The sequence below is a fragment of the Platalea leucorodia genome (assembly GCF_965183815.1).
Source record: "Platalea leucorodia genome assembly, chromosome: 6".
Lineage (NCBI taxonomy): Eukaryota > Metazoa > Chordata > Aves > Pelecaniformes > Threskiornithidae > Platalea > Platalea leucorodia.
Window position 1 is genome coordinate 19,448,012 of NC_138828.1, and position 15,219 is coordinate 19,463,230.

Genomic DNA, 15,219 nt, shown 5'->3' on the forward strand with positions numbered 1-15,219 from the left:
TTGCAAAGTGATGGATTTAGCAACTGAATTTGGACAAATGTTCTGCAATGGTGCCCAGAGACACACTATGGAGAGAAGTCAGGTTTGGTGTAAGCCAAAGAGCTAAGTCCGTCCATACCTGATGGGAGAAGCCGGCGAGGACCCAACGGCTCTCTCAGAAGCACTGTTTCTTGGCAGCCCATCCTGCTCCTCCTGACCACACACTCCAGGCAGATGCAGGATCCCTGTTCCTTTCTTCACACTGATACTCCCTAGTTGGGCTTCCAAGCAGCAAGAACAAACATGACCCATTTCTGGTGGTCTGATGGCTGAATGCAGCACTACGCTTTTTTTTTTTTCTTTTTCTTTTTAAATAATTCCCCTATTATTTGGTATTTTGCATAAAAGCCAAGCCCAGACCTTGGAGCCAAGTGAACAAGCAAGGATCTCAAGCCTGAAAAGCCTTGCAGCTGACAGCTGGTAGTTGAACACTGGACCTGAGTGTACCTTCTCCAAGCATCAAATAGGAAGATGCACAAGACTACTTCTAATTTATGACTTCTGCAGTCTGACACATGAATTTTGAACATCCGAGTCCGGTTAAACTGAAGTAACAATACAAGATGTCCTTTTGGCTTTTGAACCAACCACCTGCTCCTTGCCCCACATGCCTTCACCCTCCAGCTCTTCCAGAGTGCTCTTTGTTCTGGAGACCGTAAGCAAACATTAAAAATCTAGTAGTAACAATTGTCATTTGTGTTTGGTCCGCTGCTTTAGTAGTCACACACACCAACAAAAAGATAAATCTACACAATGCTTGCGGTGAAGCAAGGAAACCCTTCTCCAATCACATAAGGCACTTCTAACTATAAAGGGGGCAGCAGAGGAGCCAGAAGTAACACCTTGCTACCTCTCTTGGTGCAAAGCAGGGGAAAAAAAGAAAAAAAGAATCAAAAAAGGAATACAAAGGGGAGAGGGAAAAAAAAGCCCAATCTCCCTTCTATTCAGTAAACGAAAAATAAATGCAAGGTTGGTAGAAAGACAACAATAGTAGCTTAATGCTAAATACTCTGTATTCATTAGGTAAGAACAAATGACAGTGCTATATATAAAGATTTTAATTTTGAAAGGATGCAGGATTAAAGCAATATATTTATTTCTAGTTTACAGGGTTCACCTGTCTGACCACTCCTGCCAGTAGAAAAGCTCAGTTGCCACGCAGAGAAGCCAGTGAAAAATTGTTTATTTAGGATGAACTTTTTATTTTTGTCATCCAAACTTCTTTCTAGGTATTTAGTCATTACTATATACTATGCAACAATCATGTTTTAACTGGTGACCATGCATAAATGTTTACTGAGGTGAACAGAGCTGGATGACAGCAATCCCACTTTGAACACAGAGATCTTCGTGCGTACCCTATGCTTCAACGATAATACAGTGTTATCAAAAAGACTTAACACATGTGGGCTCCTTCATTGTTGCCTTGGTTTTTTTAAATTGGTTGCTTCCTTATTTGCTTCCCAAGTTGTAGGTGAAAAAAGGAGAGTCCAGTGATGTCTCATTATGTGAGAGAAAAGGAGCTACTCCCTAACATTTACAAAACTGCCAGGAAAACAAAGCCAAATCTTCAGTGAGCATCAACTGCTATACATTCCTCCAGACACTATGCCCTTAATAACACTTGAGGATTTTATAAACATTCTCTCTCAAACCAGCCTCACTGCTTCCTGGCCCTGCTGTCAAGCCAATTCCCTTTAAGACATCACAGTCTTTGTCAATGGAGGTAATACAAGGGTCTCTGTCGGTGCTGTGCTCTCCTAAAGACATGAAAAGAGAGAATGGCTTTAAAAGCATCTTTGTTTAGGTGCTGGGGGAAGAGGTAAAAGCTGGCACATTAAGAGAAGGAATGCATCTAAGCTTCACGTATGCTATATTTTTAAGTCTTCTCACAATAAATTTGGAGAGATGCCTTAAAGAGATGGGGATGACGTTTGAAAGTGAAGGTTTTTATTTGGGGAAGAGGAGAAAGAGCTGTTCAGTTTCTTTATCTGAATGCAAAGTGAGTCACTGCACAGTTATCCACTGTGGATTAATTCACTCTACAGTGAATCTGCTTGTCTATTCAGACTGGAAGGCTTAACTTGTCAGTGTTGCCATGAACAGAAGCTGTCAATAATGAATTCACAGCTGCAGGTGACACACGCCTTAGAAATTCAATTAGCCAAAAAAATGTGGTAGAAGAAATGGCTTTCCTAAATGATGTCACGGGAGATCACAGGAAAAACTGTATTTGGCATGTCGCTGTTCAGTATAACCGGGGCCAAGCAGTTTAAATAAAATTTGTAAAAATGTGCTCCCAGATGCTGGGAGGAAGAGGGAAGAACAGCAGGCAGAGTTTCTGCTAGCCGAGACCTATTCACTGCCAGGGTCACGGGAGGGCAGGAGCCTCCCCGCAGCTCCTGTTTCACCAAAAACAAAAGGGCAGGCCAACCTTTCAGCTGAAGGACCCCCTGATTAGCCTTCCCAAGATCCTTTCTTTGGGTGAATCTTTCACCTGCATGCAACATACCTCACTGGATGTTTCCTAAAAGCAAACCAGCCCAGCCCTGTTCCCCAGTCACCTCTCTCATACTGTACATGCAGCACACAGGGAACATATCCAGGTGTGCAACCATGCTGTTTCTTCCTCTTCACTCTCCAGGCTTTAGCACTGAAAGACTATATAAAATCAAAATCATCAAATATATGTTAATCATTGAAAACAAACAGAAGTTAAGTAAATACGACAATGACAAGCCTGAAACAAGCAGAAAATGAAGTAATGGATTTTTCACTAGAGCTTACACAGCCATTATCCAAAACGCCTATGCATAGAAAACAGTCAGAGGTCACAGCCTAAAGATACCTACCTCAAATGAGGATCATTCAGCATATTCACAAAAGGTTTCATCTATCAGCTTCGAAATGGGCTAAGCAAATAATTAAAACCAGGGGTTTTGGTTTGTGCAAAACCATTTCTTTCATTATCTTCAATTCCCTTTTTATTATGTTCTTACTCTGCCACAGACCTAACAGCACTCCTGCACCACCACAGTAACACTACTCATGCTGGCAGCTGTAGGATTTTTATAGGCATTTGGATTCAGAGTCCAGTTCCAATGGAAAGTGAGAAAGAAGTTTCATTCAGCACACTGCATCGTAGCTAACACTGCCCTGTCTAAAGTCATTTCAGACCAGAGATACGCAACATGACATAAAAAGCACAGGGATGGGAAAAGAGATAAGATGAAAATAGAAATGGGACTAAAAGGCAAAAAAAAAAAAAAAAGACGACATTAAAAACACGACACCCAAGCCCCAGCAATGAGTTTTAAACCCAGAAATGCCCTTTATCTGTTTGGCAATGGATAATGAAGAATGGGTGATACAGAAGGTAAGGCCCTGCACTGCTTTACTGCTCCCCCAGGAATAAAATATCTGGTCAAACAAATAATGAAATGCAGACCACAGTGCACTTCCTATTTTGAGATATGATGTGCAATGCCAAACCTACTTTGAAGCAAATAAAGTCTCTCAGCATGAAAGTATTTTCAAACTTCTCAACAATGTCATTTTGCCAGCTTCCTCTCATTTTCCAGAAGAAATTGCCTACAGCCATTTGCAGCTGATCAACACCCTTTTCCATGAAGAGTGGACCACACCCACACTCTCCTTTTTTATTAGAAAGGCAAAATACATTTTGAAAACCATCTCCGTAGCTGTCCTCGTCCAGCTGCCTTAGGTCAGCACTGTGGGATCCTGGTTCCCATAGGGCACAGCAATATTCTCAGCGCTGAAGGATGAGCATGGTAGAACTGCCAAACGCACCTGGGAACCAAGTGCCTTTGAACTCGCAGGAGGCTGAGCCACAAGGCAGGCAGTATCAGCGTGCTGGTCCCTTAGCAAAGCTGAAACAACGGGCTTCGAAGGGCACAATGAAAAAGAGCATGCATTTGCTGAACACACGTACAACAACACTGCTCCTCCTCTCCCACTGCTCTACCAGTGTGAGCTTCAAGCCGCTTTAACCTACAGCACACGTCTGAGAAATCCAAGGTTTCTGCCTCCATCACACACGACAAATCAGATAGGTGGTCTTGGGGTCAGCAAAAACAGATGGAGTACAACAAGGAGTCTTGCTGTATCAAAATAATTATAAAGGAAAGAACCACTTCCTGGTTAAGGAGCAATTATAATTACAGCCATCCCCTTCCCCTGAAGTTTCCCAATAGTCTCCTAAACAACACACCTGCTCCTTGTGAAGCCACTGGACTTCACCGCAGGGCCCAAGCATAGGTGAGATGCTTTCCGAAATCTTTGGAAAAGCCTTCCCAACCACTCTGGCCACTGCCCTTTTTCTCTCAAGTGAAAACTAGAACAGGCTAATCTAAGCCAGCTCAACTGTGCCAGTCTCTACCACACACTACACATGATCTCTAAGCAACCCAAGATGCAGGGAAAACCATTAAAAAAAAAAAAAAAAAATCCATATTACCAGAAGTCGTCTTCCCTCTGGCAAGAGGGCCACCTAAGAAGTACAAGAGCAACAGCGTTAATGTTCTGAATTGCACCTGCAATCTGCAATACCCTGCACTCAACCTTGCTGCAAGCAATTGAAAACATTGCTGGAAAACAGCAATCCATGGAAACAAACAAAAAAGCAGAATGAAAGACAAAAGAGCATCTGAAGACAGAAATCTGCAGATTCTAACTGAAGATTGAAATCTAAGCCTCAAAACATTACTCATTTTTAAATGGGGGGCAAATGAAGAAGCTAGTGCTTTGCCCTCAAGAAAACAACAGCTATTAGGAAGAAGCTGGTCTCAGATGAGCAGGAATAACCAAAGGTTTACATGCAACACATTTTGGTCTTTGGCTCAACTGCCACCTCTTCACTGCAACAGCTGCAGCTTCTCATCCCACAAATTTTGCAACATCCCTCTCAGTTCTTGGCATAGAAAGGACAAATGTAGTGACTAAAACGAAGGTATGCTCAAGCTTGCTGCCCAGACTGCCTTCTGCTGATAAAGAACAAACACATAGCAGAGTTCTGCTTGTTTTGCTCATAGTCGGGACAAGAAAGAGGGTATCTTCTTTCCTCGAATGCAAGATTTTACAGAACTCTTAGGATCTTGCTTACCATTGAGAATTCCACCTCTGCACTAAATTTACTTAAACCTTCAAAACTTGCTCAAAAGGCATTTGATGAAGCAGGAGACAGAACGGTGTCGTGCTTCCCGAGGAAGCTAGGCTAAATCCATCTGGCAGAAATCTACAGGATGTTTTTTGTTCATGTTAATACTTTCCTGAGGGTCTACAGTGACATCTTACAAACTTACTTAAGAGAACCCTCTGGTGTTTGCAGTCACTTATCACAAAGCCCCAAAACCTTCAACCTACCAGGTGACCACAGAACTCACTGCATAGTCAGCTGTCCCAATATTCAGTGAGGGGCCTCTACCCACCAACACTCAGGCTGAGTACTTACACTCTGCATGTGCTCATGCACCACCACTTGACCTTCTCAGCATATCATTTCCCCCTTCTCCTTTCCAACAATCTTTACAGGCAAAACAAAAATCACAGCAACAGAAGCAGTCTCTCTAACCATAAAAGGTGCTGCAGCCTCGCTGAGAAAACCACAGAATCATGGCAAGCATTGCATTTTCACCATCCAAACAGGTATCTCACACAGGTCAGCAAAAGCCAACCTCAAAATGCACCTTCTAAACACAATAATGCGTGCACAGCCGTCATCGATTCCGGTAGTCTCTGCCCTTCGCTGATCTGTTCTCCCACAGCTGAACTTAACCCTGCCTGCGACAGAGCCCCCCAACAATTGCACTCACCTCTATAGGCTCAGAAGGGATTTCCAATTTGGATAGTTTGGCTTTGGCGTTCGCCTTCAAATCTGAGATTTTTTCATAGGGTTCTCCGTGGTATTCCTCCAGGAGCGGTTTGAGCTCCGGTGATTCAACTGGTGCCTGATCTTGGCCATCCATTGGTCTGACATAGGCAGTTGGTTTCTGCTGCATTGCACTGGTTTTTGACGGCAAAGGTGGGGGAAAAGTCTGAGAGGAAGGCTGAGTGGTGCTGGTCAGGTTAACGGCTGAGCTGTCCCGACTTTCCTTCTCCTGTGATGCTGTCACTAGGTCCTGAGATGATTTTGTTTGACTGTAGGTCGGCCCATGACTTTTGCTGCTGTTCTGTGACCTGGAATTGATATGCTGGCTGGAATGTAGAGGTGACAGGGGTGCCACTGGAGAAGACAAAGATGACAGCAATGGAGAAAGCGCCAAAAGGGAGGCCTGCAGTTCATTAGCACGACCTTCACCAACCGCACGCCTGTCATTTCTCTTGTGGTGAAAACCTGCGTGACTTTCCTGGCCACCGCGATTCTGTTCTTGACCTTGGCTCCGACCATTGGATAAGCTGTGACTCTTGGCGTGCAAACCTGAAGCTGGTTCTGTTCTTGATTGTGCCTTTTGGTAGTGAATGGAGTGGCTTGGAGGGGGACGAGATACAACCGTAGGTCCCATGGGTGGATGGCGGGTTGTGCGGTGGAATGAAGATGGTAACGTATGGCTGGTCTTTTCAGGGAAGTATGGGCGATCAGGCTTTCCTTGTGGGATCAGAGGAGCAACACTTTCTGGAATCCCTATGAGATTCTGATGGGATTTGTTGCTGATGAACTCCTTGACCTCCTCATAATTGCCCAGCATGTTCTGAATTCGGCTTGACAACTCATCTTCTTTATTAGTCTGCAACAGAAGAACAGAGAGGGGGAAGTTTAAAAAGCACAGACCCCGCACCGCAAGAGATCCAGCTCAAGAACAGACATTCTTCAGGATCTTAATCACCATGCATCACCACGAGTGAAGTTATGCAAGCTCATCTTGATCCTGCATGCAGCCTTTCCAGAGCAAGTGGGACTGTTCTAGTCAGCATTAGCTCTTCTGAGCCCAGATTGCAGGTGTGCCTGCAGCCTTCGGGAATGCTAACATCAGACCAGTTTGTTTCAACCACAGCTGCAGACAGACAGGCAGCCAAGCTGCTCTTGAGCACTCCCTCAAACTCCCAGACTACAGGAGGCCGCCAAATGAATCCGTCCAACACAAAGTCCCTACTGTGCTTGCACCATTAAGCACATACTCTGATGAATTTAACTTAGAGTAGATGGGAAGATGCTGTGTTTGCATGTATCATACTCAAGTCTACTATACCATATGCAGAGGCCGCAGCTCTCCTGCTCCATCCCAACCCTCTTTCCTCCTCTCCCTCCATTATGTGCCCCCCTGTCATTACCTTGTAGGGTTCTGCAAAGAGGGGAGTCTTCTCGGGGAACTTGTCTTTCTCCTGCAGAGCCTCCTGATTCCGCCTCTCTTTCTCTCGAATACGCAGCAAGTTTCTGTCCTCGTTGTACAAGCTTTAGGAAAGAGAGAAAGAAAGGATGGTTAGCACTTTACACCAGTGTTACCAACAAGTATCTACTTTGTGCAGAAACTGTGGTTTTCAGACAACAGTATATGTCCAGCATGAAAGGAATTTTGAAATCCACAGGGTGGTTATAGCTGACAAATCAGTTATGTCAAGTATTTGCCATACTGCATAGCAGTGTAACATACATGGTACAGCATGCACCCTTCTTGGTGATTTCTGCTCCTGATACCACACATCAAGAAGCGTGGGAAGGGAAACCTATCCATCCATTTAACTGTGAAACACAAATTGAGAAGTCAACGTGGGTGATAAGCGCATGAGCTGGCAAACCCAGCTGCAATGATCAATGTGAAAACTACCATTCTTCTTCTCCTCCAGACTTCCGCCCCACCTCTTCACCTGAAAGTAAAAAAGCATCCACAATTTTGAAGGTGTTGCCACTTTCAGAGGCTGAACTTTGCCTACTTTATAAACAGGCTTGAAAACTTACTCTCTGCTTTAAATGGACATTTGGAAAGCTGCTTACCTGGCAAACCATGTAGTTGTATTTAAAACAATCACATAAATGTATTTAAAGTTGAAGTCTCAGAAATTTGGAAAACACCAGGTCAAATGCCCCTGTCCCTCCTCAACCACATACACGTGCACTCAATTCTATGAGTCCCACATCAAAACAGCCATGAAGCTGTGTCACATGCACAGCAGGATGACTTCATGGAAAACCAGATCCTTTAAACTACACCTCCTCTGTGAAATACTACTGCAAAATAGGGGAATCTATTGCCAAATATTTATGGATATTTGGGAAGAAAAAGCATGAGGGCATAGTATGTGGATGCAGGTATTTCTCTCCCCTCCTATTCCTACTCCACTTCAGTCTACTGCATACATGCAATTCCTGTATCGTTCTTAGAACACTCAACTTCTCAAGCGTACCAGTTTGGAAGGGGAGAGCCTTGTCTTCCCCACCAGTGACATTTTCTCAAATACCACACACATAGTCATCTACTGAAAGTTTAATCATCCCTAAAGGAGAGGTAGAGGACTGTCTTTGCTGTAACAGTTAACCAAGCAGCCTGACTACTGCAGAGGGGGTTTCCTGACTCAATGTGAGCTCTGGAAAACGATGCTGGCTGATGGCAAATTTCCATATATGGAACTGCAGCAAGGACGTACTTGTGCCACTAAGACAGAAAAACATATTCAGGGGTTAGACTGCGCACATTTAAAATAGTTTCCAACCTTGTTAGCGCTGAACTGTTTCCAAACATAGCAAAACAGAGGTTTCCAGTAAGTTCTATGCACTGCACTTCTGCAAACAATGCAAACAATTTTAAATTTTTTTTAAAGAAAAAAAAAAAAGGAATCAGAGATCACTGATTCAGTAAATACACACAATCCTTCTGTTGCAAACAATCTATAATAGAAGCATTTCCTCTGCGCATCTGATGTCATTTTGCATGTGAGCAATTTCGTATCTATAATCAGTTAGTTGGTCAGCTGCCCTGCGTGTGCCAGGAAAGCTTTGTGCGGCCAGATAGGGGAGATACAAACTGCAGAAGACAAAAATTTAGGAGGAATTATAAGGCAAACTAGAAACAATCTTGGCTACATCTGCTACTTGAAATTGTATGTGTGCGAATGATTTTTTTAACTGAATGCTTTCAAGTTGACAGCATTTTTTAAACATATCTGTTCAAGTTATCTGGAAAATGGTGTTTCATTCAGTAAAAATTTTCCAAACATTCCAGGAAGTAAAATGACTCTGTAAATATCCTTTATATAAACTTCAAAAAATTCCCTTAACAGCAAGCATGAAAAAACCCCACAAAAGATGGTTTTAACAGCTGAGATGCTGGCTTTTAGCATGAAGGAGACCTCTGAGACCTCTGAAACCTCCTCTTCGCCAATCTGTGACACCATGGCCCAGTGTCAGGAACACCAATGCCAACTGTACAACATACTTTTTTTTTTTTTTTTTTAAATGGTCACAATGTGACCTGGATCAATCAGCTCCTCCTCCCCCACTGCTCTCCAGTCCATTTCCCCTGTGGCTGCTCAAGCACTCAAGCCAACACAGTGGGGAGGGCAAAGGAACAAAACCACTGCCCTTGGTGGCAGTCCTCGCTTCTGGCCATTTCCCAGCCTCTTTGCCCTGCAGTCAATACCTTCCCTTAACAAATTATACAACTCTCTTGCAAGGAGCTCTTCTGATGTGTTTGGACTAATCAAGACTCTTACTGCAACCAGGTGCTCAGCCCCAGCTCTCCCCCACCCACCCTCACTTTTTCCTTTTGAAGCTACCACCAAGTATGTTTTTGAGCCTAACGACAGTATTCAGTGCAATGCTGAAGGTACAAAAGGACAATTTCAAGTTGGTTTTAATTCCTCCTACTTGAGCATCAGCTGTTTTCCCAGTCATCTTTTTCCCTGCCAGTTCTTCAGCCATCATTTTCATCATTTGATAGACAGAGGGACATACAGGAAATTAAAAGACAGAAAGGGGATCTACTTTTTACAAGTGTGACAACTGTGTTAAAGAGAGCAAAGCTCCTCCTGCTTCATGTCTTTGGATACACGTACACATTTTGGTCTGCGCAACGCTGCCGACATCTCAACCCGCCCTGTTACTATTTCTGTCTTGATCCACACCATGAATGCCAAGCACTCAGACCTACACAGTACTTTTTAATACAACTGCAACATTAAATATACATACTTGCTTTTGTTTGTTTTCTCCCTAGTACTTATTAAATTACTCATGGTGTTGGCTGGAGTACACAGCACACACAAATATTGTGCTAGCTTTCCCCAAAATAGATTTTGCTACTGCAATTCGCAGATTGTTGCAGCACACTTCAGATCCAGGCCTCCTGGAGACAAGCTGTTGAGCTGGCATAGCTCTCTGCTGAAGCCCAAGATGATAAGAAATGAAAGCAGTTTAAAATGCTCATCTAAATAATACATGAGGACAAAAGCCACAGCCAATCCATCTCTTTTTAAAACATTGTTTTAAAATGAGCCAATCTCATTTTATCTTCCCAGGTAAGAGATTGTTTGCCTCTTTCAGAAGGGACAGAGAAAGACATAAAAGCCACGAGGTTGAACATAAGTCTCTTGGGGAACGCTGTCAAGACTAAAAGAGTAACTTCTCTTCTAACCTCCCTAACAACCTTAGTTACCTTTCAAAAACTCTAACGTCACTACTAGAGCATACCACATCACTTTATAATCTGCATTTTTATTTAGTAAGGCAAATGCAATAGTATTTGAATACTTGAGATCTTTCAAGGTGCACTGCTGTAGTAGTGGCCATTCCTATAAAGCACTGAGGACTTTGAGTAACAGCCTCCACACACTACTACAGTATCCTATCTTGTAATGACTTCACTACCCCCTGCTTGTCTAGCTTTCAGCAGTAATCTAAAATTTGCTCCCCTTATCAGCTTCTTCACATAAGATTTATTAGCAAAGAGATAATGTAGATCAACTTTCTTAAACAAAGAAAAAATAACACACAATACTTTAGATGGATCAGTCAACAAGCTGGGTATCATTTCCACATGCGAGATGGCTGACATGGGGAGTCAGTGGGGATCCACATGTTCACCCATGTTCTCCCTTTGTATGATAAACTTATACAGAGCATGACTTGGCATTAACAGATTTTTTTCTATAGTTGTTGGGTAAAAAGGGCAGGAGCTGTAAACTATCCAGATTACTATTCTTGCAGGAAAATACAAAACAGCATGCCACTATCCGCAGTAAACCAAGACTGAAAAGCATTAGTGATGATCCACAAACACCAGCATAACCACGTGTGTATCTCCCTGGCTGGAAGAGCACCGAGAGGTTGAATCACTCCACAGTGAGACTCTGCTGTGCGACAAACAAGTGGAAATTCTGACCGAGAGGTTTTGTGGTTTGTTCGGTTGTTTCAACTTGCAGAGCAGCAGGGTGAGCCAAAGCTCACTGAAATAGGCAAAAAAATTCTTATCAGTTTCGACGGACTTTGTGCTGGGCAATGAGAGTGCATTCTTCAGTCATGCAAAACAGACCTGACCTTGGGCCCACATGAGCAAACCTCTGGCAAAATGAAGGGAAGTCATCATTTGGACACTATACATCAGCTCACAAGGTTCAGCTTCTGCACCTTTCAAAAAAAAAAAAAACAAACCAAACCCAAACCAAACAAAGAAACCCTCAACCCCAACTCAAAAAACCCACACCCCCCAAAACCAAACAGCCCTCAAATATTAAAAGTTTGAGTTCATAAATGTTAATCATAAACATAAGCATTAGCACAATATTACTACTCATATATTTCATCCTCTTTACCACCAGCTCTCTTAACAATAACATCAAGTCTTAATTATTAAGACAAAACAGAACATCTATGTGCACATACATGCACGAGCAAAAATTTACTGGAAAGGAGGCAAGCAGTGCATCAGTCTGACATGTTCTAAGAACTAAGGAAAACCTTGTGAGCTATTTTTTTTTGTTTGCCCAGGATAAAATCTGCTGTCAATGCTGGCTGATCAGGGTTCTTGTTTTACATTATGCCTTGCTGTAAACGTCTCACTAGATCTCAACTTAGAGCAAGAGAAGCCTATAACTTGCAAGTAGTTTAAAAACTGACAGCAGCAATAAAAAAAAAAAAAAAAAAAAAAAAAAACAAAAAACAAAACACCAAACCCAAGTCACATATTATGACCCTGCAAATTGTTTTTTACTAAAACACTGTGCTACATCCATGTGGATTACGGATATCCTTCTATTTCTAGGCTGGCAGGCATCCAAATTCAGAGCAATCAAGCTGTTTTGCTCAGAGATTCTGATTACATTAAGACAAAAGGAAAACCCTAAACAACTGTAACTTGTATCTCTTGCAACAATAATATTTACAATGAGAAGTAGCAATCTTTCCTATATGTATCCCAACACTGATTGTAAAACATCCTACACATGCCGCTTGCTGCAAAACCAGCAGCTGTAATACCTTCTAAAGGCCTTTTCTTTCCCTGAACCTTCCTTGACCCCAGGCTCTCTTCCCAGCAATAAATTATTTTTAAAGAGTGTGTGAAGAGAAAGAGAGGAGGGATGGAGGGGAGGGGAAGGGACGCCGCCTTTTTGCCATAATGCCAGTTCCTGCAGGTTTAAAAGAAGATGAACGTGCCTGCTCCGGGACAGCCCGGCAGACACGGGTGCTCTCACACGTACAGGACTACCAGGCACTGCTCAGCGAGGTTAGTCATGCGTTGTTACAACCGCAGACCTCCTCATGCTGTCATGGTGACTAGTGGCCCAGGCTGCTGGCCACGCAGAGCTGACTACCCATTCAGCCAGGCGAGGGGTCATTCCCCTCCGTTTTGCTGTTCAGGATCACCATCCACCCTTTGCCTCCCTTTCTGAAACAGATCAAACCAATTTTTGTTTCGAGTTTTCCTCCGACTTCAGTGCACAGAAGGAGGTACAGTTTTAAAAGCAGAAGGGTAAGGGAATAAACGCTGAGTAGCTACTTATTTGGTCATGCAGTTGAAAGCACCAGCCCTCCCTTCTCTAAGTTGCAGACCAGCCCTTAAACTACCTGAAGACAACAGCTAAAACTCATTTTAATTCGTATATTTTATCATGTAGGTGTCAAGCTTCTGTGCACGCTACCTCATCTCATACTGAGGGGCTTTTCTTTAAAAACAAGTAAGTTGTATTGTACTACATGGCATTCCTAATTCAGAGCAGAAGCGTCTGCTGTCTACTGAAATGTCCACTTTTTTAATATAAGCCTGTAGTTATCCTAGTCCCAACATCCGGGAAACACTGTTTCTGTCCACCATTAACCTGGCCGTGTAGGGTATTTGTCAATATGCTCTTCAAAGCTTTTGAAAACCTGGGCTATGCTGTCACTCGTAACACTGCAGAGTTTCCCCAAAGTCAGCGTTAGGAAGCCAGGCAGAAAGCATCGGAGAACCACAGTCAGCCAGGCCCTGCGTGGAGCCGTGCCAAGAGGAGAGGAGGCCTCTGTGGCCTGCCAGGCGCCATCAGAGGAAACCCGTGCAGCGAAGCCGCCTGCCAGGCTCCAGCAAGCTGCCCCTCGCGCACGCACGGATGGAGCCCTAACCTCGCTAGTGCCAAAGCCTCAGGGTGAACCCCGGCTCCTGTTCTTCAGGAACCTCTCCAGATTAGCAGCTTTGATATTTAGATTTTCCTAGAATGGGAACTCAAAAAAACCCTCAAAACCACCCTCAAGCTCTTCCTTACTGATTTGTGGAAATGCTTTGGGAAACTGGACCTCCAGGCTTAGCACCAACATGCCAAGCACATGGGAGCCTGGGAGCTGGGGGACTCCACGGTCCCACCCCGTCTATCTTAAGGGGGGAAACAGTTCAAAATTGGAGAGTTAAAAATAGTGCTGCACTCTCTGCAGCTAGGCTACACTTGATGTGTCGCCAGGAAAGCCCAAATACCCTGTATGTTCAAACAGGCAGGTGAGACTGAATATCTGCCCTGAAATATTAGTTCAGTCTTGATCATCTTCAGACATGCTCCTCACGAAGTAAACACATGTACAGATCCCCCCTGCCCCGCCCAAAAAAACCCAAATCATGCTTTGCTACACACTGAAACAGTAAAATACTCCTAGGCTCAAAGCAGCCCATGCTGGAGAAGGTAGTCCACTGGCTGCAGTAATAAGAGATTTAGTTCAGAAAGTTGAGCAAAGCATACACCCTGACCCATGACATCACCCAGGCTTGGACCTGTAACAGAAACCATGAAAATACCAACGTGCTCCGAGGCCCTCTCCATGACATGACAATCCTTACTACACAGTTTCAAATGCTGATACGTGACAATCCAGCCCATGACAACATTTTAAAAAACCAGACTGCTACAGGAAGAGATTCTGCCTCTCCTCCTGTCCTGTGTGTTCTCCGAATGACAATGAAATGAAAATAAAAATCTGCTTTAGTTTTAATTGTAATAAGATCTGTTGCTGGCTCCCAAAAGGAATTATTCCAGCAGCAGGGAAGGGGGTGGCGAAAGGCTAAAAAGCAAACACACAAACGATGCTCATTTCCTTCTGAACGTGCAGAACCTCTTCCTCCGAAACATTAAGAGAGAACATTTCCTTTTAGTACAACTGCAGGAAATCACAAATTTATTGAAGCTGTTTTGTCATTAAAATGGACTCTTTTTTTATCATGAGAAGCTGGTGCTGAACATTTCTCAAGACTGGGAGATATATTCTCGTTTAATTTCAAGGCAAGACACATCACCCCCAAAAAAAGATTAAACAGAAATCACATGGATGCACTGTAACAGCCTTGCTGCACCGCCCCGGCTCTGCTGCTCTAAAAGTCTCCATAGAAGATTCGCCACCAACTTACACAGCCAGGATCATACCTACAAAGATGAAATATGCCATTTCATTCATCAGCTTGAAAAGAAACGTGGCTAAACGCATGGCACATAAAGCTACCGAGCATCACAGATGCGCTCAGCTCTCACGCTGTATCACCTAAGCAGCTTGCCTGACAATGACTGTAAGACAAACAGATTAAAGGACGACATTAAAGGTAATACCAAACAGCATCAAAAATGCCTCGTCCCAACCTTTGCTTCCCTTCCTTTACAGGAACAGCGTCAAGTTGTGACTTGCTGGATATTTTTAAGTTCTGTTTCACATCAAACACTATTTCACAGAACATACACAGTTTGAACAGAAACAAATGATAAGAGGAAAACATATGGCAGAAG

The 15,219-nt window shown here is 43.4% G+C and overlaps 1 protein-coding gene across 4 annotated transcripts in view; it reads right to left on the reverse strand.

Annotated features, from left to right (window-relative positions):
• Positions 1-15,219, reverse strand: part of AFF1 (ALF transcription elongation factor 1) — a 122,109-nt gene that overhangs the window by 64,397 nt on the left and 42,493 nt on the right. For 3 of the 4 annotated variants that reach the window (XM_082316511.1, XM_082316508.1, XM_082316509.1), the window contains exons 2-4: positions 7,327-7,447; positions 5,871-6,782; positions 4,517-4,549 (exon numbers count right to left, since the gene is read on the reverse strand). In XM_082316511.1, the coding sequence (XP_082172637.1) occupies positions 4,517-4,549; positions 5,871-6,782; positions 7,327-7,447 (1,066 nt within the window). The remainder of the gene's footprint in view (positions 1-4,516; positions 4,550-5,870; positions 6,783-7,326; positions 7,448-15,219) is intronic. The other variant, XM_082316510.1, reaches the window with a different exon arrangement.